Source organism: Catharus ustulatus, chromosome 18 (assembly GCF_009819885.2).
Source record: "Catharus ustulatus isolate bCatUst1 chromosome 18, bCatUst1.pri.v2, whole genome shotgun sequence".
Classification (NCBI taxonomy): domain Eukaryota; kingdom Metazoa; phylum Chordata; class Aves; order Passeriformes; family Turdidae; genus Catharus; species Catharus ustulatus.
The window spans coordinates 12,172,422-12,197,439 of NC_046238.1; the positions used below are offsets into that span (position 1 = coordinate 12,172,422).

The 25,018-nt window shown below is 50.0% G+C and overlaps 1 protein-coding gene across 1 annotated transcript; it reads right to left on the reverse strand.

Annotated features, from left to right (window-relative positions):
• Window positions 1-316: 316 nt before the first annotated feature.
• FBXO21 (F-box protein 21) lies at window positions 317-23,269 on the reverse strand. Its single transcript, XM_033075752.2, has 12 exons — window positions 23,064-23,269; window positions 20,448-20,583; window positions 18,223-18,317; window positions 16,472-16,593; window positions 14,694-14,840; window positions 13,909-14,042; window positions 13,541-13,677; window positions 13,002-13,178; window positions 11,733-11,865; window positions 9,234-9,424; window positions 8,204-8,361; window positions 317-4,522 (listed from the first exon to the last, which is right to left on the reverse strand). The coding sequence occupies exons 1-12, from the start codon at window positions 23,267-23,269 to the stop codon at window positions 4,344-4,346; spliced, it is 1,815 nt and encodes a 604-aa protein (XP_032931643.1). The 3' UTR covers window positions 317-4,343.
• Between the last annotated feature and the right edge of the window lie 1,749 nt (window positions 23,270-25,018).

Below are 25,018 nucleotides of genomic sequence, written 5' to 3' on the forward strand. Positions count from 1 at the left end.
AGCTTTGGCAGAGCCCGGGGTATTGTCACCATCTCCCTCCCTGCCAGACTGGCACTGGCAGGGACACGTCACCCTCCCACGGGCACAGGGAAGAGCAAAGCCTTTCCAGGAGTGAAGGCAGAGGTTTGGGAGCAGCTCAAACAGCACAGCACACCGCGGCAGTAGGTAGCAAGTCAGTGTTGTTTATTTTTTTAAAGCCAAATACAAACAGGAAAGGAATGAAATGATTCCCAGCCTCCAGCTGTCCAGGAAAATACCTGTTTATAAATAAAAACGGAGAAAGGAGAGATGTCCCCATCTTGCAACCTCAGCTGTCAGTGTCAGGGGCCCTGGGGCTCAGGGCTCCTCACCCTCCACTCCTGGGCCAGCAGTTTTCCATCCAATGTGGAATTTTGCCCAGCCCAGGCACTTCCAGGCAGGAGGAGGAGGAGGGAAATACATGCAGCACTCTGTCCCTGCTGACAGGCCCCGCGTCCCCCATCCTCTGGGGGAAGAGCCAGCAGGGAGGCAGGCAGGGCCCACGGAGCTGGGATAGCCCTGGAGATGCCCAGAATGGGTCAGGACAGTACCTGGAGCCAGCTCGTGTGCAGGTGGAGGTGGCCTGGGAGGAACCAGGAGATCCCAGGGACCCTTCTCCAGCCCAGAGCAGCCCTTTCCTCCTCTCATGCTCCTGCCCCAGAGGACACAGCTCTCCCTGGCCCCAGGGAGGGCTCCTGGGGTTTGGTTTTCCTGCCAAGACTGGAGATAAACTCCCGTGGTTTGTCAGGCTTCACTCCCTGCCCAAGGCTGTGTCGGTGCTCTGTGTGTCCTGCATGGCAGGATGGATCCAAAGGGGCTGGAAGTGCTTCCCGAAAAGATCCAGGAGCTGGAGCTGTGCATCCCTGCCCCTCTGCTGCTGGAGGGCACCAGCAGCTCCTCAGCCTGGCCTGGAGCAGCAGCACAGGGAGACCTCAGCCTCCAAGGGTGGACAAACCTCCCAGGGATGCTGCTGCCCACAGCACTCACCCCCTGCCCCAGGAAGCCTGGGAATGGCACTGCCTGGAACAGCCCTGAGTGCCAACACCCAGTGGGCAAAGCTTGGAACCAGCCCCAGCTTCTCCTTACGATCCAGACAGTGAGAACTCCTCACTCCTGCCCCTTCCCCCACTCTGCATTTTTTCCTTCACCCTCTGGATTTTAACACGAGAGCACCGGGGCTGCTCTGTCCCCAGGACATGGAAAGGGAAGGGAGAACTGCAGGGAATTCACCCCCTGCTCCCAAGGACTTTGGCACTGCACAGGCTTTGCACCTGGTGGGAGAGAAGGGAGGCAATTCCACCTTCTCCAGAAGGCCCCACAACCCTTCCAGGGAGAGCTCCACACAGACAGGACAGGACAAATCCCCAGGGACCACCAGCACAGACACCATGGACCCAGACATTACCCACAGACACAGGAGCTTTTGGGATCCACTGCTGCCTTCCTGGGGAAAAGGTGACTGTGCCTGCACTGCCAGGAGGGGAGGAGGGCACAGGTAAACCCCAAATGTCACCCCACTGTGCCACTGAGGGGTTCCCACAGTGCTGGGCTGTGGATGTGGGAACCCAGGTGCATTCCAAGAGGCTACTCCAGTATGGACTCAGAGGTATCCTGGGGGGGGTTCCAGCTTTCCCTGGATATACCCTGGGGGGTTTCCAGCTTTCCCTGGATATACCCTGGGGGGTTTCCAGCTTTCCCTGGCCACCCTGGATGCTGGGCTGAGGCCTCCCACAGCAGCAGGGGAGTTTCTTCTCACCAGGACCAAAGACTCCACCCAGGGCAAGCAGCACTGGAGGCAGTGGGGACATCCTTACCAAATGGGTGTAGTCACCATTCCCTTTGGGTATGTCTCAAATCCCAAAGTCTGACTTGGTCCCAGGGCTGAGGTTGTGTGGATAAAACATTGAAACATCCCAATCTTTTCCAAATTTGGCTGTGTTGGTGCTCTGGGTGACCCCAACACCCACAGCCTGGGCATGGATGTGGGCAGCACCCAGAGCTATCTGAGGTCACAGCTCCTCCAAAAACTCCTGCTAGAGGGATGAGGATTTAGTTCCAGGGCTGCTGGGCTGCCCTAAGTACCCAAGCCTGTCCCAGCCACACCAGTCTGTGGTGAGCAAGAGCCTGGCCAGGCTCTTCTCAGGGTATGAGCAGAGTGGCCCCAAAAGAGGGACAAGGGCCCTGCTGGTTGCCCTGGCACCCCTGAAGCACCCAGCAGCTCTCCAGGTGTGCTGCTAAGCACTGGCCAGCTCTCAGGGAAGCTCTGGGTGCTTGCTGTTGGCTCCTGTGGCTCTCTCATGGCACAGCTGTACCCCAGGCAGCTTTGTGCTGAGGGCTCCTGTGAGCTCTGTAATTCCCTGGATACACTGGAGAGAGGCCCAGGTGTCAACAGAAGGGAGCACAAAATCCCAGGAATCCTGCTGACAGCTGGGAATGGCAATGGGGAGCCCAAGCCCTGCTCTGCCCCTTCTCAGCTATCCTGGCACTCACCATCCCCATTCCAACCTTGCATCCCTGCCAAGAATCTTTTGGGATCTGCTTTCAAAACAGGTTGGAGGGCTGCTCTACCCCAATCCTAAAGAATGAGAGATGGATTTTTGCCCGAGGATTCCCCACCCTGCCTCACAATGGAAACTCCTCCTTCCCTCCAAGCTGTGTTGGCACAGACCTGGGGTAGTGAGGTGTCCCTGCCCATGGAACAAGAGGAGCTCTAAGGTCCCTTCCAGCCCAAACCATTCTGGGATTCTGACTCTTTAAAGGCAGAGTTCTGCTTGGAGCAGAGCCCTCCTCACACTCTCCCCAGAAGCTGCTCTTCCTGGAGCCCCAGATCCCTGCAGACCACCACCACCAAAGTGCTGGGCTCTCAGCATTTATTTCCACAGCAAACCAGTGCTCAGGGTTGCAGGAGGTGACATGCAGGGCAGGCATTGCTGGAGAGGAGGGCTGTGATTCCACATGGAGATACCTGTAGTGCATAAGAGACTAAGAGCATCCACCTACCTCTACAGGGCCCTAATTGTCAGCTCAGAGAGAAGAATTACTGTGCTGCAAGTGGACAGTGACAGGAGACACAAGCTGCAGCTACTCTACACACATTGCTTCAGAAACCACAAAGATATGCACAAACACTGTGTCACTCTGCACCCCACAGCCCCTGAGCCCAGAGGGGAACCTCTTCTGCAGTGGTTCTGTCTGGGCCTTTAAGTCAAGGTTAAAAGTCATGTGCCTCGAGCTGCTAAAGCTCTTCCCTTGCAGGCAGCCAAGTCTGAGCTCCCCTAGAATCCGTTTTCTTTTGGCAAGAAAGAAGAAGGCCTCAAGCTGCAGGAATTAACATCTTGCTTCCATAATGGTTTGGCTGACTCCAGGGATGGCCAGGTTCCAGTCATCATTCCACTGTATTGCATAAATACCTATTGGAAAATAAAATTGGAGATGGCAGCAAATGGCAGCTCTGTGTCCTTTGAAGTCACTCAGGTGCTGCCCTCAAGGTCCCACCAAACATCCCCACGAGGTTCCAAATCCTCCTGGGAACACTCATGGCTGTGCCATGGATCCCACCTTGGACACACACGATGGACAGACCCAAAAACAAGGTCAGGACACGAGCTGGAAAAGGGCCAGGAGCTCCTCCTCTGCTTTTGGAGTCTCTGCCATGGGTGAGGTGGCCACCTGGCCCCGGGGCAGCACTGCTCACCACTCCTTGAGCCTCACTGCTGCTGGTTGTGTGGCTGGAGCTCCTTCCCAGGCCCATAAGGATATTGCCAGGCCCAGAAGGATATTCAGGATTGGAACAGTAGCTCTAGGAACAATCAGACTACAGAGGTGAAGCAATACCTGACCCAAAAATTCAGACTGGAGAAGACAGTGAAACGTGAGAGACTTTAAAAACTATTGCCTGCATGGGACAGACACTCAAACCAAACCAGACAGACACGGCCAAACGAAAATACTGCCAGACAAGCATCTTCCTTCTCTGGAAGAGGGGGTTCCTCCATATTCCACACCAGGATCTCACTCTGTTGACCTTCTAAGGCCACCACAGAAGGAGTAGAATGTGCAGATCCTTCCCGAGGACAGCACTCCTGGCACAGCTATCCCTGCAAGATCCTCCTTGCTGGGTCTCAAGTACCAAAGTGTCCCTGTGCCTCTGGGCCAGGATGGGCAGGCAGACAACGGGAAGATGCTGTAGCACCAGTTTCCAAGTTCAATGCAGTTTTCAATGCATTAAGCCAAAGGATTGTCACCAAACTTGCTTCCCACGCAAGTTTTGCAAAGAGGGTAAAGCTACACTCCAGCTGCTTCTGTCCCCAGGCTGCCTTTGGCACTCACTCCTTGCCTGAGCTGTAAATCTTCTGCACTGTGGCTCGGGTGAGCTCCAAATCCTCTGGGTACCGAATTTCCAGCTCGGTATTTGCCAGGTAGTGAAGGCCGGTGAACTCGGAGAAATAGCGGCCGATGTCGGGGTGAGGGATCTCCCGAGGCTCAGAGTTGTACTCCAGGTTCTCTGTGAGGGAAGGAGAGCAGCAGTTACCACCACAGCAACAGCCTGCTGCGAGGCAGGCAACCCTGAGCCTCTCTCAGGCCTTGTCTGTGTTTCTAGAAACACCAAATCTGGTGCTTTAAAGGACAAAAATACCCTAACCCAGGAAAATCAGAGTAAATCAGTGTGATTGCTCCCAGAGCCTCACCTCCTGAGGACCCCCCTGAGCAGGGACATGGCAACTGGGATTTATGCCTGGGACTGCCTGGCATTAGGCTGGACTCTGCTGGTCACAGGACTCGGTTGTAAGCGCAGGGAGAAGCTGCTGCACTGAGCTCTGCTCCTCCAGTCCCTCCCAGCCCTCGGGGGATCAGTTTTAGGAGAGATCCCCCTCAAATGCTCCAAGGTGAGCCCACCTGCACAGGGCTGTCCTGGCAGAGGAGACAAGAGCTTCCTGCCTCAGCCTGTGTTTCCACCACACATTCCCAGCATGTTTCCCAGCATTTGTCTCCAGCAAAATAAACTTCCCTAAAGCCAAACTTCCTCAAGCCCAGTGAAAGTCCCTAAGAAGGACACGTTGTTTCTTTCCCACAGCAGTTCCTTTCCTGCAGATAACCTGAACAGGCACAAGAGTTAAGCAACACTGAACCCCAAAGGTGACCCCTGAACACTGAACCCCAAAGGTGACTCTGGCCAAGGGCTGCTCTGCTCTGCAGTGTGGGCACAGAGCAGGGACTGGGAGTAAATCCCTCCTGGTGGAGCCCAGGGATGCAGCACTCCCCAAATGATGTCATTTTTTTTCTAGCACAGTGCCAGATAAAACAGGTAGTATTAGCTAGGAAAAAAAAAAAGCGCTGCATCAGGATCAAAGGCTGACTTTGGGCAGGGCAGGAATGAGCTGAGGTGCAGAGAATGTCATTCAGGAACAATCTGTCTCTGAAATCCAGCTCATTCCTTAGAGCACAGAGCTCCTATTAAAATCCAGGCAAGCTCTTTGAAGCTGCTGCATGTCACAGTGTGCAGCCAGCAGCAGCAGAGCTTTCCATGCCTCAGCAGCCTGCTGCAGTCCTAGAGGCTTGCAAAGGACCTCTGCACACACTGCACCACTGCGGAAAACAATTTGCACTGCTGAGTGCTCTGCAGCAGCATGGCTGAGCTGGGAGCTGTGCTCAGGGACTGCAGGGATGGAGAGCTGCAGGGATGGAGCTGCAGGGATGGGGAGCTGGCAGGGATGGAGAGCTGCAGGGATGGAGAGCTGCAGGGATGGAGAGCTGCAGGGATGGAGAGCTGCAGGGATGGAGAGCTGCAGGGATGGAGAGCTGCAGGGATGGAGAGCTGCAGGGATGGAGAGCTGCAGGGATGGAGAGCTGCAGGGATGGAGCTGCAGGGATGGAGAGCTGCAGGGATGGAGCTGCAGGGATGGAGAGCTGCAGGGATGGAGAGCTGCAGGGATGGAGAGCTGCAGGGATGGAGCTGCAGGGATGGAGCTGCAGGGATGGGGAGATGCAGGGATGGAGCTGCAGGGATGGGGAGATGCAGGGATGGAGCTGCAGGGATGGGGAGATGCAGGGATGGAGCTGCAGGGATGGAGCTGCAGGGATGGAGCTGCAGGGATGGAGAGCTGCAGGGATGGAGAGCTGCAGGGATGGAGAGCTGCAGGGATGGAGAGCTCAGGGATGGAGCTGCAGGGATGGGGAGCTGCAGGGATGGAGAGCTGCAGGGATGGAGAGCTGCAGGGATGGGGAGCTGCAGGGATGGGGAGCTCAGGGATGGAGCTGCAGGGATGGAGCTGCAGGGATGGGGAGCTGCAGGGATGGAGTTGCAGGGATGGGGAGCTGCAGGGATGGAAAGTTGCAGGGATGGAGAGCTCAGGGATGGAGCTGCAGGGATGGGGAGCTGCAGGGATGGGGAGCTGCAGGGATGGGGAGCTGCAGGGATGGGGAGCTGCAGGGATGGGGAGCTGCAGGGATGGGGAGCTGCAGGGATGGGGAGCTGCAGGGATGGGGAGCTGCAGGGATGGAGCTGCAGGGATGGGGAGCTGCAGGGATGGAGAGCTCAGGGATGGAGCTGCAGGGATGGAGAGCTGCAGGGATGGAGCTGCAGGGATGGGGAGCTCAGGGATGGAGAGCTGGCAGGAGGAACAGGCTGACACAGGCGAGTTCAGCACAAGGTGGGAGCCTCCCAAAGGTGCTGACAAGCAATTTTGAGTCACAGATCTCTCTCCTGTGCTGTCACAAAGCAAACAAGACACAGACAAGAGTGGACAGGCACCAAACTCCCCAAACAACACAGCAGTTCTGGAATCAGCTGCACTCAACCCACAGATTTACAGGCAGGCCTCAAACTGAGGTACATTTATCTATAATAAGCTTGGGGTTATTTCTGAGTTGGTTAAATTAAACTCCACATGAGGATTTGTTTAGGATTCTTTCAGTAAAAAACTCTCCCTCCCTCCCCAGAGTCAGGTCAGGAGGATATGAAATAATCCTTCCCAACTGATCTGAGGATGTTTTAGAGGGCATATCAGTAGCAGCAAGAACAAACCCTTCACTTCTCCTCAGCAATATCAGAACTCTTGCAGGCCACAGAGATACAGTGATAACAGTGTCTCCTACACAGAGATAAGAGTGTCAGCCTACCCTGCACGAACTGTGGGACCAGACAGGGCTCTGTTTGTTTAAACATCATTAGACACAAGATAAGTGATGACTCAGCCCCAGCAGCACTGGGGACAATTACCTGATTAGGTAATTACCAAGATGCATATTTTAATATCAACCCATGGCACATGAGAATTTCTGGTTTTAAGACTCTCTGAGGCCAAGTCCTGCCTGATCTGAGCCATCAGGCTTTGCCACTTCATCTTTTTGGGCTTCTGAATACAAAAAACTCACTCTGAGTACAGTGGGAAACACCTGCACTTTAAATCTACAGAGGGATGAGTGTCCCTGCCTGTAAAACTACCTTTTGTCACACCTCTTGTCACACTCAGGGGACCAGAAATGGCATTTTGGTCAGTGTTTTCCCTCCAGCAGCTTCCACATCTTCCCTTAGGAAACATACTCTGGCTGTGCAGCTGCCCTGCCTGGATGGGACCTCCCTGTCACAGGGGGAACACAGACATGAGGCAAATCAACATTTTTACAATGTACAGAGTCACAGATGTGCTTTTCTTTGGAAATTTTCATCAGAACCTCAGTTCAACAGCTCTTCCTGTATCCCAACCACAGACTGTGACCACCAGACAAGAGTTTCCTCTTATGGTTTGTTGCACAAAGCACGTGACATAGAGATTTCTACACCTCCCTGCACTTGTGAATTTTTATTCTAGTTAAAGGTGGCACTACCAGCCAGGTTGCCTGGGATCCTGGCATGTGACAATGGGCAGAACCATGTCCTGACCAGCAACCCCTCACTAAATCCCTTTTTCAGGTGCTGAGTACAGCTGTCAGGAGCTCCTCACAGACCTTCAGCAGAAGCTGAATTATCTCTTTCAAAGAAGCCACTCACACCAAAACACTTCTGGGGCAAGAGGAGATCCCAGCAGTGCTGATTTCATGGAGAGCAAACAAAGCAAGCCACGGGTCAGGATCATTTCCTTTCTACCTCCCCCTTTATAACCCTTGTTAACCCCTCTTAATTAATCAATTAAGCATCCCTTTGTCCTGATGTGGGCAGAGAGTGCCCCCAGGAGCCCCTGCTCACCTTGGGCAGCGTATCTGCAGGAGCCATCCTCCACCAGGACGTTGTAGAAGGGCTGGTGGGGGCCGTGGGGGAGGCTGTGCACGTTCATGTTCCGGATCCACTCATGGCCCATCATGCAGGCAGGATCCCAGCCATAAATCACACAGTTGTAGCCATACCTGATTAGAGAAATTGCACACAAAGGCTGTGGAAACTCCAGAGCCAGCTCTTTTCCCTCAAGATTAACAGAGCACAAACAGGATAGGAAGCCTCAGAGAGCTGGCACAAGGAGAAGAGGAACAAGAGGAAAAAAATAAAAAACAATTCAGAAAGACTTCGTGTTTGTATTTTGAGGTGGAGGGAAATGACTGTGAATGATTGGATAAACAGACAGGAATAAACTGCTGAAGACAAGAAAAGAGAATAGGAAAGAGCCTAGAAATCAGCAGCCAGAAGAGAAGGAAGAAATAAGGAGGGATCAACCACCCTGCTGGGCTGTGCAACTCCTCCTGTGCTCATCACACAGATGTGGCAACCCCAACACTGAGAACAAAGGCACCGCTATTTACAGAACATTGATGGGATTAATTGTGAGGTGGTGTAACTGCTGATGCCTCTCAAATATGCTCTGGATGTCTTGGTGAGGCAGAGGAGTGGCCAAAGCAACACAGGGCTGGAGTGCAGGCAGGACCAGGGAATGAGAGCACAGGGAAACATCCATAAACTGTGCTGGGAATATCAGAATTGATTCTCAAGTTGACTCTGTTGCACAGTCCCTCATCAAGTGCTTGTTGCTGTTTCCTGGAGAGCTGTGTGTGTGGGGATGTTACCTGTGTGATAGAGGATGACTCAGACAAGTCAGGCTCTCTGCAGTGCAAACATTTGCTCTCTCCAAGCACTCAGAGCCACCCCCCTGTTCCTGCACGGGACAGACGCACGTGCCTGGCATTTCCCACTGCTCCTTGGCACTAAACCCCCTCTCACTGCTGTCAGCTCAAACCCTTCTGCCCTGCTGCTACACAGCTGGCTGTGGAGAAAGCTCCAAGCTCACCTCTTGTGTTTCATGATGAGCCCAATGGAGAAGCAAACCTCCTTGTGCTTCTCATCGGAGCGGTGCTTGACCTCGGGGCCCAGCTCCTCCTTGCGCCGCTCGATGTGCTCCAGGGTGTGCTGCACCAGGTACCCCACAGCCCCGTGCTGGGAGGGATCCAGGGCCTGGATGTGCTGCAGGATGTCCAGGACCTTCCAAACCACAGCAAAAACAGGTTCAGGACACGTCCCTGCAGCAGTACAACTTATAAACACACACAGATATACTGCTGGAGTCAGCTGTAAGCGCCCTGAGATCTGCCACAACATTTCCACACTGCTCTCTGCTAGAGCTCCATGTTCAGCCTGCACACAGCCTTTTCTTATTCCTTTTCTCTTGGTGAAGCTCCCAGCTTCCAAAGAAAGGCACTGGAGAGCACAGCAGCTCCTTAAACCTCAGCCCCACAAGTTCCTCACATCCTGTGCCCACAGACCATCTCTCAAAGTTCTGGTCATGAGACTGCAGTTCCCAGTGTCCCAAAATGCTGCTGGGAAGTAGTTCCAGATGACTTCTGCTGCTCTTGAGAACTAATATTTTAACTTAAAAGAGCTTCTCAGCATGTCTGTGAGGAGCAAAAATAGGGCAGCACAGGAGGAAATGGAAATAACCTCCACAATGCCTTTCCATGGAAAAGGGAACAAGACAGAAAAGCTGCTTGTCTCAGGATGACTGAAGAACACAAAGCAGCAAGGTCTGCAGATCCAGAATTGCAGCCTCCCAACACCCTCTGGCACAGCATCAGAGCATCTGCTGCTGTGTTTGTCAGAGGCAGACAAAGCAAATTTTAATTTTTTTTTTGTAAAAGCAAGGGAAAAAACCCCAACCTGTTGTGTAAACATGCTGGGAAAAGACATGTATCTGTCTCAGCATCAAATACCTCGAGTCCCAAAATCTGCCACACTTTGGCATCTGGCAAAAGGATTGTCCCCCTCATCATAGGTTTGGTCATTAAGTTCAGAGCAGCAGCAGCAGAAGAGGAATGGCAATCTCAGGCTGTTCAGCATGAACAGCAGCCAAAACCCAAGGAAAATCAATTTAAATAAAGGACAGGTGAGTAATTCATGAGAGACACAGCTCAGGCTTCTTGGCCACTTTAATTCTATTAAGAATTAAGAAGGATGTGAAAATCCTGAAAAATCCTAAAGGAAGGAAGTAACCACAGCTGCCAGAGATTCTTGGGAATTTTATTTATTGTTATTTATGAATATTTAGGGCAACATTATGTGTAGCTCTGCAGGATTTTTTAGATTTGCTACCCATCCATAAATCTGGCAGCCCCTGTCAAAGCTGGTACATTGTGTCCTGTCAGACCCAGCATTTTCTCTGGTTAGCTGCAACCCTGCCTGACAGCCTGGAACGACTGGATGCAGTCCTGAAAAATCCAAATTTGCTCATTTCCATTGCATCTGGTGCAGAGAACTCAGTAAAACTCAGCCCTGGGGTTGGGTTATGTGCTCTGAGGGGCTGCAAATCCAAGCCTGGTGCAATCCAAACACATCACTGAGTGCCAGGAAGGGGCAGGAAGAGCTTGCAGTGCTCCCTATTTTTGTCCAGTTGCCATTTCAGCTCAGTGAGTCCTGCCCACACACAATTTTTTGGTGCTGGTTTTTCTGCCCCTAAAATTTGAAGGCCAAGCTTAGCATAGTTTGTTCTTCAAAGGGAAGGAGGCAGCTTCTCCAGCAGTCCTGCTCCAGTTGCTTTGGGGGAAGAGCTTTGCTTTCTGCTCAGCTGTGCAGCCAATATTCCTGTCCCCTTCCCAAACCTCACAGGTGGAACTGGCACAGGCTCCACTGAACCAGCATGGGGAATTCTGAGTAGGAAAAACCTCTGTGCTGCAGTGACACACTAAAATAAACAGAATTTTCTGAGCTACAGGCTCCTCTCTGTGCCTTCTCCTGATTTAGTGAAAGCCCTGGATGATCCAGACAACCTGTAAATCTCAGCACCTTCTTTCCCACACTCCCAAGATAACAGGCCTGGAGTTGTCACCCTGAAGGAAAAGGAATTCCAAGGACAGGAACATCAAGCTGCTTTTTCACAAGAGCTACAGATTGTGTGGCCAAGGCTGGGAGCACAGCTTTGGTTTTATTTATCAAAGATAACTTCCTGAAGTTTTCTGAGAAGGTAATTGCTCCTTTTCCAGGAGCCCAGCAGGAGTTTTACCACAGCTCAGGCACAGAGCAAACAGGATGCTCTTATAACTCACAGTCCAGTCTTGGTTGCAAGACAAGCTGTAAATCATAAATTATGACTCAAGGCTGCTCCTAAGTCTCCCCCAGGACAAGCAGGCAAGAATCATCCCAAATTGATTCCCTGCAATGTGAGAACTCCTCCAACTGCATTTATTACAGAAACAACTCGTGGTAGACTGTAATGCAGGCTGACATAGCCCAAAGATCAATAACCCAGTGTTAATAGTGCTGAGCCTTCCCCAAAACATTCCCCTGAGTGCCCAGGTACCTTTTCTGGCCAGATTCCCAGGTGGAAGTACAGCCTGGCCTGGAGCATGAGGTGCTGCACATTGTCTGGGTACATGGCCAGGTACAGGTCCAGGGAGTCTCTCAGGAGCTGGTAGGACTGGTCAGTGCTCTCTCTGCCAGCAGAAAGGAAATCAGCTGTGAGGCTCTGCAGCCCTGTCCCCAGAGCTCCCAGGCACAGGGGTGTCCCCAGGGTGCTGCTGCAGGTACAGCAAGCTCACAGCAGTGGCTCCAGCATGGATTGCCACTCACCACATCACTGCTGCAAGGAAAAGCTCTCCACAACTGATCACTGAACTCTGCTCTCCCACCCCACTGCTCTTCAGCTGGGCACATAATCCCACACAGGGAATTCACTCTCCAAGCCATTCCTTTTGTTCCCCTGACACTAAAACAATCCTGCCACTCCTGAGCCTGTCTATGGCTGCTTGGGTAAGGGATTATCAGGAGGATTTGATTACAAAACTTCATGTTCTACACACCAACAGGATCTCTGAAAATGCTCATTTGAAAATAGGGGCTGTGCCTACTGCAGGACACTGCTCTTAAGGACACTCCCTATCAGCTTTTCACAGAGAAAATAGAATATCTTGTCTATTTTTTTGAGAGGAACTGCTGCTACAGACTTTGAGTTAAGAGACAGAAATTAGATACTTGTTTCTTCATGCAGAATAGCTGATCTTTACTGTACACATGTCAGTTTTATATGGTATTAGAAGGCACTATGTTTGAATTCATTTGTTTAGTAATTTACTGAAACTTTGCTTACTGGTCAGTAACACAAAGTGTACATGTCTATTAAACCTCTTTATTTTTAGATAGTTTACTTCCTTTTTAATGGAGTCTCATGAGATAGACTTTTTATTTTTGCAGGTGTGAACCATTTTTCTCACAAGAATAGACTGTCATGCAAAATTACTTTTGTTTCTGTAATTTTTTAAAAATAAGAACAAGTGGGCTTTTACTGTTATGAGATTCTATTGTCATGAAATTGAGGAGGTTCTTACAGGAACTTACTAAACTAGCTATTAGTTTAGTTACAGTAATAAGGCCTGATTTTATAAGGCCTTTCTTTTATAAGGTTTTACCTATATGCAACAAGGAACTAATTTCACTAAATAATTTTGTTTCTACCCAGATGCAGGTGACTGAAAGCCCCCACTCAATGCCTTGTGACACAGGGAATTTTCAGGATTTCAGATGCAGATAATGTACCCTGGGTCCTTCCCCAGGGTTTGGACTCTGCACTCACCTCTTGCCAAGGTTCAGCAGGTTCCCCACCATGCGCTGCAGCACCTCCTTGGAGGTCACCACCCCATAGAACTCCTCTGTCACGTGGTGCCCGATCAGGTACTCACACTCCTTCACTGTCAGCTGCTTCCCCTTCCCAAAGGCATCGATGTAGGTGTAGTCAAAAATATCTGTGCTTCTGAAAAGGCAACAGAGAGACCAAACTGTCATCAGGGTCTCGTGGCAAAGCAGGATTTGCTGTTTCTGTTCTTCCCTCAGCACTTCCAACCTGTGTCCTTCACTCCTCAGCTCCCTCCTAAACAGAGACTGCCTGGTACCTTCTCTCCTTTCCATCACATCACCTCATGGGTATTATTATTTCAGGAAATCTGTCACCATTCAGCAGCAGCTGAGTTCTAGGAAAACTTTCCCAAAGATCTAATCTTCCCCTCTGTATGGGCAGATGGAACATAATTAAACACTCTCACATACGACGAGCTGTGAATGTTCTCTGGTTTTTGTCACTGTGGGCACAATTTCAGAGTTCAGCAGGCCACTCACCCTTCTTTCCCTTGACACCATCGCAGGAGGAAGTGGCTGGGAAAGTTGACAGGCTCCAGTTTGACTCCCAGCTGCCTGGCAATGGTTAAATAAAGCACAGACAAACTGATGGGAATGCCTGTCCTGCGGATCAAAACCTGGGGAAGAAAAATGTGACAAAAACACAGGAGGGATTTAAGAAAAACATGAATTCCAAGGGATGATTTCACAACTGAAAATGCAACCTGACAGAACATGCACTGAAGGATGACATATTTATTTAAGAGTTGTTCTTCACTGAGAACTATTTGTCTGGTTACATTCAGACAAATGAAGTGTCTCAAGCCTTGCACCCTCCCAGATTTTGTCTAACACACACACACACACACCTGGTGAATGTAGGAATTCAGGGAGTTGTAGTAATCCAGCTCATTTCCTTTGTACTTCAGCTGCTCATACAGGACACAGTTCATGGCATCAAGCACCTGCCTCTGAAGTTCCACTTCTGGAATGAGAACCTCTCCTGGAAATACATGCAGTGAAATAAAGACTGAGAAAACAAGAGCACTCAACCTTTATGCAATGAAATCTTCACATGGGCAAGCTCAGTCTCTCCTTAAAGCCAGAAATTACTCAGTGTTTATAAAACCAAGGTGCAAGATGCTGCTTGACCTTTGGAGATGATAAACATGCACCTTTCTACTGATGATTTTCAGGGATTGGCAGGAAAGTGGGTGTTTCTAAGTCCCACAGCTCAGGACTAGTAAGATTTCAGGGACAAATGGGAAAAAATAGAATTCCCCTCCAAATATTTTAGCATCAGGTGGACTGAATCCTGGGCTATTGAACAGCTGTTTCTTGAATGATGGCTTAACTAAATGTCAGATTTTTGTTTGCCAGGGGATAAAACCAACAGCTCTTTAAGCTGCCATAACTCAACAGCTGTTTGAAATGTGCAGAGGTGCAGGAAGGCTCTGCAGGACAGCACATTTCTGTACAGTAGCTGCAGGACAGCACATTTCTGTACAGTAGCTGCAGGAAGGCTCTGCAGGAAATCACATTTCTGTACAGTACCTGCAGGACAGCACATTCCTGTACAGTACCTGCAGGACAGCACAGTTCTGTACAGTAGCTGCAGGAAGGTTCTGCAGGAAATCACATTTCTGTACAGTACCTGCCTTGGAAGCCAAGCTGGGGTGCCTGGGGTTCTTGGTCCGCAGCACTTTGCGCACTTTGTCTGTGATATCGTCCACCTGAGCCTGGACACTCTTCAGGCAGATGTCTGACAGGGGGTTACAATATTGATCAATCAAAACAGCACCTGCAAAAAACAAACTACATAAGAAACAGGACTTCAGTTTTTTCTTTGCTTGGTTTTGCCTGCTCTACATTCCAGGCATGCAGCGAGCGGTTGCAGCAGAACAGCAGAGCTCTGTGTTTGAAACCTGCAGCATCTCCTGGATTTGTCACACAAAATGCAGAGATTGAGCTGACATGAGGAATTAGCAGCTGAACTCAGTATTGCCCTCTCCACCCTGCTGAAAGGTATCTGTACCTAGAGCAGGAATGCTGCTGGATCAGGCTTGACCAGCTCTGTGCTCACACTGCAGCCCTGGCACCTCCCCAATGTACAGAGATTTTTACTCAGAGCCTGAAACAATGCCAGCTTCACTCAAACTGCCTCAGTTCTGACTTCCCTGTCACATCCTCCACATCACCCTTGTTCAGCATTTCCTTGTCTGATACATTCATCTTTCTCTTCCCCACCTGCTCTCCATCTTCCTAACACAACATAGAACAGAACAAACTTTCATGTTCCTCCTGCCCAAGCCTCTGCAGGAAAACACTTCCTTTTCACAGAACCTTCTCCTTGGCACCACTGCTCTTTCCAAAGCCTCCTCCTGTTCAGCCTCTGGAATCAGCTGTAAGGATGTTGCATGGTCCATACCTCTTCTAGCCTCCTACGTGGCTTTGGCAGCATGTCCACAACAGGTCTGGAAATCAAGGAATTCAGCAGGGTCCCATGTTTCCTTTCTGTCCTCCCAAAGTGTTCCCTGTGGTGAAAATTCCCAAAAAACTTCCTGCTGGTGCTCCAAAGGCACCTTCATGGCAGACAAATCACACGTATTTGTGACCCATATGACTAAGTCTCATAACTAATGTGTTTTTTTTCTACAAAAGGCCAATTTTTGCTTTCCCCTCTTGCCTAACAGCCCCTTCTTCAAAGTCTATTACATGAAAAAGAGCCAGCTTTGGTGCTACAGCCTCTTTTGTCCTCTTTCAGGGACATTTTAGAGAGTGTACCAAGGGGAAGGGACTCTTCTACAGCCCCTGGCAGCTTCAGAGCCATTCAGAAGACAGAAGGAGAACAATTCACCAGACTGAGGACATGAAGAGCAGAAGCAGCAGAAGAAAAAGCTTTTTCTTTCTTAGCAGGTGTAAGTGCCCTCCCACCACGTGACTGAACTTGGATTTGTTTCCTACTCAAGTCCAGCACTCAGTTCTTGAGATACTCTCAAAGCTCAGGCTGCAACAATTCCCTCTGCTTGCTCCCTGCCCTTATCCTGGGAAAGGGGAAAGCAGGGAGCTGAAGGGAATCAGCCCAGCTGAATGCATCCCAGGGGCCACAGCAGCAATGTCAGCAATCAGGATGTCGAGCTACAGCTCATTTTCTCAGCACCCTGCTCAAGACTGCAGTGCTGTACCACTTGTGCCTTCAGTGCAGCTGTGCAGGGGGGATTCCCCAAGCACACAGCATTGCCAGCACCTGATGTCACCCTGACATTTCACTGCGACGGGAAGGATTTCAGGCAGATCCAAAACCCAGCCTGCCAAGGGCTTGCTGGAATCTAAGCAAGGCAGCTCCTGGCAAGTCCAACCATGCTGGAGAGCTGGGAGAGCTGTCAGAGCTGTCATTAGGAGTTGTGGCTGGGCTCCCTGCCAAGGACTCACCCTCCAGAAAGGACTGTCGCTCCGTGGGGCGCTGCAGATACTCCTTCAGGTTCTTTAATATATTCTGCTGCCGTAGGAAATAGAGAATTTTCTTTGCATAGTACTTCCAGGTGAGACCTTTCCTGCACAGGTAAACACAAGAAGCAGCATTTCCCTAAACAGGTATTTGAAGGGTGAACAGTTGGTTTAAGCTTTCCAGAGAATACAAGTTTACACTTTCAATTACTGTTTTTTTAACAGGCACTGTCACTGAAAGTCAAACCAAAAGGGGAAAGTTGAGAGGAATTTATCAGAAAATTACTCTGATGATCTCCAATTTTCATCCCATCACTGGTACATAATTCTGAGAAGATGCATTATCATGGGAAACAACACAGATCTAATTAAAGCAGCTCAGGAACATCTGATTAAAATCCTATACTTTATTCATAAAACATTCCCCTCTGTCTGACTGCATCTCTCCAGAGCCCCTCCTAAAGCATCCTCTCAGCTTTAAAAACAGATTGATGAGGGACATGAATGTGAGTGCAGCAGCATTCAGAAGAAAAACAGAATTCCCCAGAGGAAAACCAACTCTGTAGCTCTGAAAAGGCAGGAGGAGACCAACAGTTGGTCTGTAGATAACACAATCCCAAAACTTTTTACAGTAGAGCCCCATCACTTTCTAAACGCATCTCCATCCTCCTGGACAGCAGGGCAATCAAATCTCATAATATTTTATCTTTTTCCAATAAACTGGGACCCTCAACAGGGACAATTGCTTTATTGGGATGTCTTCCAGGGAAATGATTTAGCCTAATGCTCCTGAATTGCAATGACTGCAGCTTAATCAGGGTGTAATTAGCATCAATTCTGCTTTATGGGGAAGCATTTGGCCAGTGCAAAACCTCTAAAGCTTTTGAACCAGTTGTCAAATGAGAGATGCCCAGGCCCAGCTCAAAGAGAGAAGGCAATAAAATGGATGGGAAAAGGCAAAAATGAGATGATTGCTATTCCACTTGGGTTTTTCCAAGCTCTACTAACAGTCCCTCTAATCAGGGCTGTTAGGCCCCATTAAGGACATTTATCACAGCTTTGTATCACACCAAACCCAGCCTGGGTAGGTGGCACCAGCAGAAAAAACCTTCAAATAAAGCAAATAAAACCTTCCAATAAACTCACTCATCTTGCCCAGTGTTAATCAAGGTGATGAGATTACCCAGGCAGATAAAAACCAGGAGTTTTATTTATCACCTGCCTGAATAATTTACAGAACTGCAAATTTTGCAGTGGCTGAATTCAACTCAGGCTTCTTTGGGGACAAAAACTGGACTAACCTACTCTAGCTGAGAAAAGGAAAGAAAAAGCTGGAATTTCACAGTACAGGAGTTCATGGTGGCTATCCTAAAGAATTCCTGCTTTCCTCTGCTGGTCTGGCCTAATCCTGTAAATCAGTTCAGCAAACTGATCCAGGCTTAAATCAAAAAGGAACAAGAGGATGGGAACAGCTTAGGCAGAGATGTGGGTGCTTGGGGTATGTCCCAAGAGATGCAAGGAAATAAACACAAAAAGCAACACAAAGCCAGAGGACCATCTTCCTGTGGGACAAGGTTTCCATGATTTCCTCTGGAAATGCTCAATTTGTTCTGAGATCAGGCCCCAGCAAGCCTGGGGGTGTTTGTTTAACCAGTGACCAAGGGCAGAAGCTGAAGTCAGGCACTAAACAGGCTATTTTTCTCTTTGAAATCCCTGCCACTCCTCAGCCCTCTTACCTTCCTTCCATGTTGAGGATACACATCAGCTCATCCTCAAAGAAATGGCTGGGGCAGCCCAGAGTCTCAATGTCACTGAATCCATCACAGGGGACCTGCCAAGGCACACAAGGAGTTATGCACAGCACAACAGATTCTCCATAACTTCAGAAAGAGTCTCACAACCAAATTGGTCCCATTTTGCTCCCCAAATACTCCCAGTCCTGGACTTATTATTCCACTGAGAACCCCAGGAATATCCTGTAGCAATTTCAGCCAAATTCTACAGCATTTAGGGCTGAGTGTAGGACCAGCAGAATCACATTTATGCAGGGTGGGCACAAGCTGAAAGTGATTTTAAGGTGGAATCAACTGCTTGTGGTTGACTGAACCTCTCCACACAGTGCAGGAGATTCATCCTGGGTGAAGGAATGAAGAGGCAGGAGACTTTATTTTTTTTTTTTTTTTTGCAACAACCAGCTCTGCATCTAAATTCAGAGCAGCTATTTTCTTCCAGAATTACTTTTTAAACTTTGGCTGAACTGTAAAAAAATTGGCTTTCAAGCTTTTCATTATGGGATATGGGCTCATGTATGGGTTGAAAGCTTTTTCCTCTCAGTTCTGAGCAGGGAATCAAGCTGCAGTTTCTGGCCCCACAGGAGATGGTTCTCATCATGAGGCCTCTGGGTACTGCTTAATGGTCTCTCCAGTCTTTGCATACATGATTAAAACAAGAGGAATCCAGGAGCTGCTTCTCCCAGTTAATGCTCTGACAATTCTCCATGGACAAATGTGTGGCTGCTGCAGAACAGAGCAGGAAAAACAGACACAGGAGACACCAAACACCCACCTGGCACTGCTGCCTTCCTTTTGCACAGGAGCCATGAGAGGGGGGCTGTTTAGTGGCTCTTGTGTGGAATTTTGAATTCAGCCAAACTTACAGGCAGTTTTGATGCTTTATTCACAGAATTCCAGGCTGACCCAGCTGTACAGCTTGCCAAAATCCACAGCCACCCACTAAGCAAACAGCCAAGTAACTCCTGCTCCATGTGCACGTCAGTGTGAGACACCACATTTTCACCTTTTCCCTGCTGAACACAGACTCATCTCAGGGTCATGGCAGGCTGGGGAACTTCAAAAACACACTTTGCAAATGAGTGGCCCTGTTGTGCTTTGCTCCTGAACTCAGAGAGCCTGTGACAGTTCTCAGAACTCGTCCTTGCACAAGGTCTTCAGCAGCTGTGCTTTGTGTCAACAAACTCTGTGGCCTTCAGGATTCCCAGAGCCAGAGCTGAACTCCCAGCAAAAAGCAAAGAGCTTCCAGGGCTGAATGCAACCCCAGAGTGTGCTGCACCCCCCCTCACCTCTGGATTTGGAACTCTCTCTCCTTTTGGCTTTGTTTCAGCATTTTCACCCAAAGTCAGGAAATACAAAATCTCTGACTGCACAGCTGAGGTGATGTGGAGAGGGGGGCAAGGGAAACCAATCAAAAGTAGTGACCACAATCGAGGAAGGCGAATCTTTGAGTTATTGTGGAATCATGGAATATCCTAAACTACCACAAGGATCATCCAGTCCCACTCCTGGCCTGCACCCCAAAATCCCACCACATCCCAGCAGTGCTGTCCAAACACTTCTGGAGCTCTGGCAGCCTCAGGGCTGTGCCCATTCCCTGGGGAGCCTGGGCAGTGCCAGCACCCTCTGGGGGAAAAAGAACTAATTCCTAATACAGGAATTCCTGAGAAGAACTTTTTCCTAATATAAATAATAAGAAGAACTAAATAAACACATTTTTAAGATGGCAAAACTCCACCTAATAAACAACTTTTGAATGGTTTAAAATTTTTAAAGAAGAATACACCCTGGTGATGTGAATGCTCAGGCAGTGTTGAGGAAACAGCCTCAAGCTGCTCCAGGGGAGGTTTAGGTTGGGCTGTCATTGGAACAAAACACTGGGGAAGTGCTGCCATCACTGTCCTTCAGGAGTTCAGAAAATGTGAAGATGTGATGCTCAGGGACACAGTTCAGTGGTTGGACTTATCTTGGAGGACCTTAATGAGTCAATTAATGATTTTATTACAGTAATTCCATGACTATAAGGCGCACCCTTTTGACTAAAATTTTGATGGAAACCCCGAAGTGCACCTTATAATCCAGTACACCTTACAGCCATGAAATTACTGTAATTATTCTACTAGACAAGTGGCCAGGCTGCTGCACACACACACAAAGAGAGGAGGACTTACATGTTCTGAGAAGAACCTTTTGGAGAAGGAAGCCACAATCCTCTGTGCCTCCAGCCCCGCATTGTGCCGCGCCTTGTACTCTTCCAGCCAGCTGACACTGTCACTGTGGCTGTAGTACTTCAGCAGGGATGGCCACCTGCACAGACACACACAAATTAACAGCACCAGTAACAATTCACACCCCTCCTGAACGACCTGAGGAGCTCACACAGTGCCCAGACACTGCCCAGCTTTAAACTGTATTAAATTCCCTCACACATCAAAGCACAACTCCCTGATTGCAGCTGTGCATTAATGATTATTTAAAAGCAAGCTCTCCTGAAACCTTCAGAGGCTCTCACTCCACGATTTCAATACCTAAACATCCTAAATGCTTCAGTTTTATAATTAAAAGAGTTTACCACAAAGAGGTGTCACGTGGAAGCCAACCTGGCACTGAATAGAAGGGGAATTCTTTGTCCTGTGTCCTTCCTACCACCTCAGGGAGCTCATTAAAAGGCTGCACAAAACACAGCTCCCTCCACTGCCCTTGCTGGTGGCAACATCTACAGGAGGAAAACACAGTCCTGAAGTCAAATTGTGACACCTAAAGTTTCTGCAGTTTGGGTTTTGAAATAATTGTTTGAAGGAAAAAAAAAAAACAACCTCCCAGCTTTTTTGTAAAAAAACCCCTCCTTTACTGAGACTCAAAGTCCAAATATTTCTCAGCTTACTCAGAATTTCAAGGTTCTGCTGAAAATCCAACTTCAGGGCATGCTTTGGGGGCTGTTAGCAGCACCTTTCTGAATACAGTGGGTGTGTGGTGCCACAACACAGCTTTGTGCCATAAAATACATGCCAGAACTGCAGTTCCTGCTGCTGTGAACACACAAGATTGCTTGTGTGAGAAACATGAACAAGAACCAGCACAGATGGAAATATCTGGAAAGAAAGCTGAGAGAAAGGGGTTTCTTTTCATGTGCTGGGGGATTTATTCCACATTTTGAAATGCTGTTCATTATTACTGGGTAATACAAAACATTTTCCTTCAGCTCCATGGTGGGTCATCTTAGGTTCTTTTCAGGTTATATATATATGTATGTATGCATTTAATTTGACAAAAACTGAAATCACTCCTCCTGTATAACAATTATTGCCAGTGTCCAAACCACACCTGGAAGATATTTCACTGCTGGTTAATAATAAAACACTCCTGCACTTGCCTCCACAAAACAAAGTCAAATAACCTCACATTACATAAGAACCTCCCTCCTGATGAATCCCTGGCCCTTCAGCTACTGCTGGAATGCAGCCACCTCCCAATAACCAACAGCCCTTCATTTTGGGATGAGAAAGGAGAATTCCTTGGGTTGGAAGAACAGTGGGAATTTTACAAAGTGCCATTGGTCACGATGGAATCCAGCCAGGATGGCGAGGTCAGGGTGAAACCTTCTGCCAAAAATGCCATTATCAGGGAGAGAGGAGAGCAGCAGCAACATGTGCCAAGCATCCACCACACCCCATTCCAGCTACTGGATCCTAACCAGTAAAACTTGCAGGAACTGCAGCCACAGCACTGGTGAAAGTCAATCCCAGAGCCATGGTGTGGTGCAGTGGGGAAGCTGGAACTGCTCACAGCTTTTATTCCCCATGAAAAGGGAATAATCCCTTCACTTGGGCTGTGCTGGATTTCAGGAGCCAGCTGGCAGTCAGAGGAGGCAATTCTGCTGCTTCTCCTGTGCCAACACACACAACAGCAGGTAAGAGATGAGCAGGTGCTACCCTGAGGCTGCCTCTGGGGGAAACAAAACAGCAGCAAAACATCATCCCAAGGATTTGGGTATGTGTGAGAACACCTCTCCACAAATCTCACAGATAAAACCTCTCTGCTGCCCAGCATCACTCTTGAGATGGGTCCTGGCTGCTGTTTTGGAAGCTCCTGGAGGGGTCAGGGAGGCCAATCCACATCCCCAGTGTGTGGTTCCACTGCCAGAGCCCGGGCTGGACCTGCAGGGGATGGATCCACGTGGCCCGGTGTGGAAAGGGCCACAAAACTCATCTCTGGCCCAGGGAGAACCCCTGCGAGCAGCAGGCTCAGCCTGGACCCTCCTCACGGGATTTGGGAGGGCAGGCAGCCTTGGGGAAATCCTTGGAGCACTGCAGTTCTGCCCGGACAAGCGGCTGCTGCCCCATCCCTGGAAGCGTTCCAGGCCAGGCTGGATAAACCTGGAGCAACCTGGGACAGTGCTGGCCTCCCTGCCCACGGCACGGCGGTGAAGAGAGGGGTTTAAATCTCCCTGCCCACGGCACGGGGATGAAGAGAGGGGTTTAAATCTCTCTGCCCACGGCACGGGGGTGAAGCGCAGGGTTTAAATCTCCTTGCCCACGGCACGGGGGGGAAGCGAGGGGTTTAAATCTCCCTGCACACCCAAAGCGCTCTGTGCCCTCACGATCCCGCCCGGAGCTCCCCCAGCCCGGGAGGAGCTCCCCGTGGGGCACGGCTGCACTTTCACCGCCCCCGGCACACGCCACCCTCCCCGGCCGGCCCGGCCCGGCCCTCACGGTGCCGCTGAAGGCCGGGGGTGCCATTCCCTCCCCTCCGCGCCCGGCCGGGCCGGGCCGTGCAGCGGTGCCCACCTGAGGCGGAAGCGCTCCCGCCACACCTTGCCGCGGGGCTGGCACGCCTCACGCAGCCGGCGGCAGGTGCAGGACACGCGGCCGATGTCGGCGGCGCCCAGCACGTCGCAGCAGAGGATGAGCTCCAGCAGCTCGCCCGGCAGGTCCGTCAGGCCCGTCCCGCCGCCGCTGCCGGGCCCCGCCGGGCCCGCGGCCTCCGCCGCCATCTTGGCTGTTTACCTGCGCTCCGGGGCCGCCGGCGCTTCCGGGGAGGGGCGGCCCGGGGAGCGTCCGCCAAGTGCGGCCCGCGCGCCCGGCGCACAGCGGCCAAGGGAGCGTCTGACAAGTGACGGCGGCGCCGGGTGGGGACGGGGCACGGCGGGGCTGGCAGCAGCGGGAACGGGCCCAAAACGGGCCCAAACGGGCCCAAAACGGGCCTAAAACGGGGCTCAGCGATGGGAATCGATATCGGAAATGGAGAAAAAAGGGGTCTCAGCGATGGGAATCGATATCGGAAATGGGGGGCAAAAAGGGGCCTCATCAGTGTGGATCAATAGTGAAAATGGGGTGCACAGGAGGGATCTATTAATGTGTATCAGTATTGGAAAAGGGGACAAAAAGGCACCTTATCAATGGGTATCAATATCGGAAATGGGGAAAAAAGGGGCCTCAGCGATTGGGTATCGATATTGGAAATGGGGGGAAAAAAGGGGGCGTCATCGATGGGTATCAATATAGGAAATGTGGCCCAAAAAGGGGCCCCATCGATGGGTATTGCTATTGGAAACGGGGAGCAAAAAGGGACCTCATCAGTGTGGATCAATAGTGAAAATGGGGTGCACAGGAGGGATCTATTAATGTGTATCAGTGTTGGAAAAGGGGGCCAAAAAGGGGCCTCATTGATGTGTATCAATATTGGAAATGGGGGACAGAAAGGCACCTCGTCAATGGGTATCAATATTGGAACTGAGGGGCAAAAAGAGACCTCATCAATGTGGATCAATATAGGAAAATGGGGCCAAAAAGGGACCTCATCAGAGTGATCAGTATGGAAATGGGGGGCCAAAAAGGGAGTTCATCAGTGTGGATCAATAGTGAAAATGTGGTGCACAGGAGGGATCTACCAATGTGTATCAATATTGGAAATGGGGGCCAAAAGGGGCATCAATGGGTATTGATATTGGAAATGGAGTGCCAAAAGGGGACCTCATTGATGTGTATCAATATCGAAAGGGGGTGCACAGGAGGGATCTATCAATGTGGATCAGGAGTGGAAAAGGGGTGCCAAAAAGGGACTCATCAATGGTATCAATATCAAAAGGAGATGCACAGGGGAGATCTACCAATGCGTATCAATATCAAAAAGGGGGAGCCCAAAGGGACTTATCAAATGTGAATCAATATCAGAAATGGGTTGCCAGAAGGGGACCTCATCAATAGTGAAAAAGGGGTGCCCAAAGGGGACCTTATCTAATCAATACCCAATGTACATCAATACCTAAGAGGCAGTGCCCAGAGGGGACTTACCAAAATGTATCAGTATTGAAAAGGGGATGCCAAAAGGATCAGTGGGTATCAACATCTAATTTGGGGTGCCCAGTGGGGACCTATCAATGTGTATCAATATCTAAAGGGAACTTCATTGATAGGTATAAATATCAAAAAGGAGGAGCTCAAAGGGGACCTATCAATGTGTGTCAATGTTGAAAAAGAGGTGCCAAAATGGAATCTCATCAGTGTATCAATATCTGAAGTGGGGAGCCCAAAGGGGACCTTTGCAGATGTGTATCAACACCTAAAGGGGTGCACAGAGGGAACATATCAATGTGTAAAAATACTGAAAAGGAGGTGCCAAAAGAAGACTTATCAATGTGTATCAGTACCTAAAGGGGGTGCACAGAGGGGACCCCGTCAATAGGCAGAAATATCTGAAGTGGATCAATGTGTGCCCCTCCCCCTTCCCAGGGAACAATTCC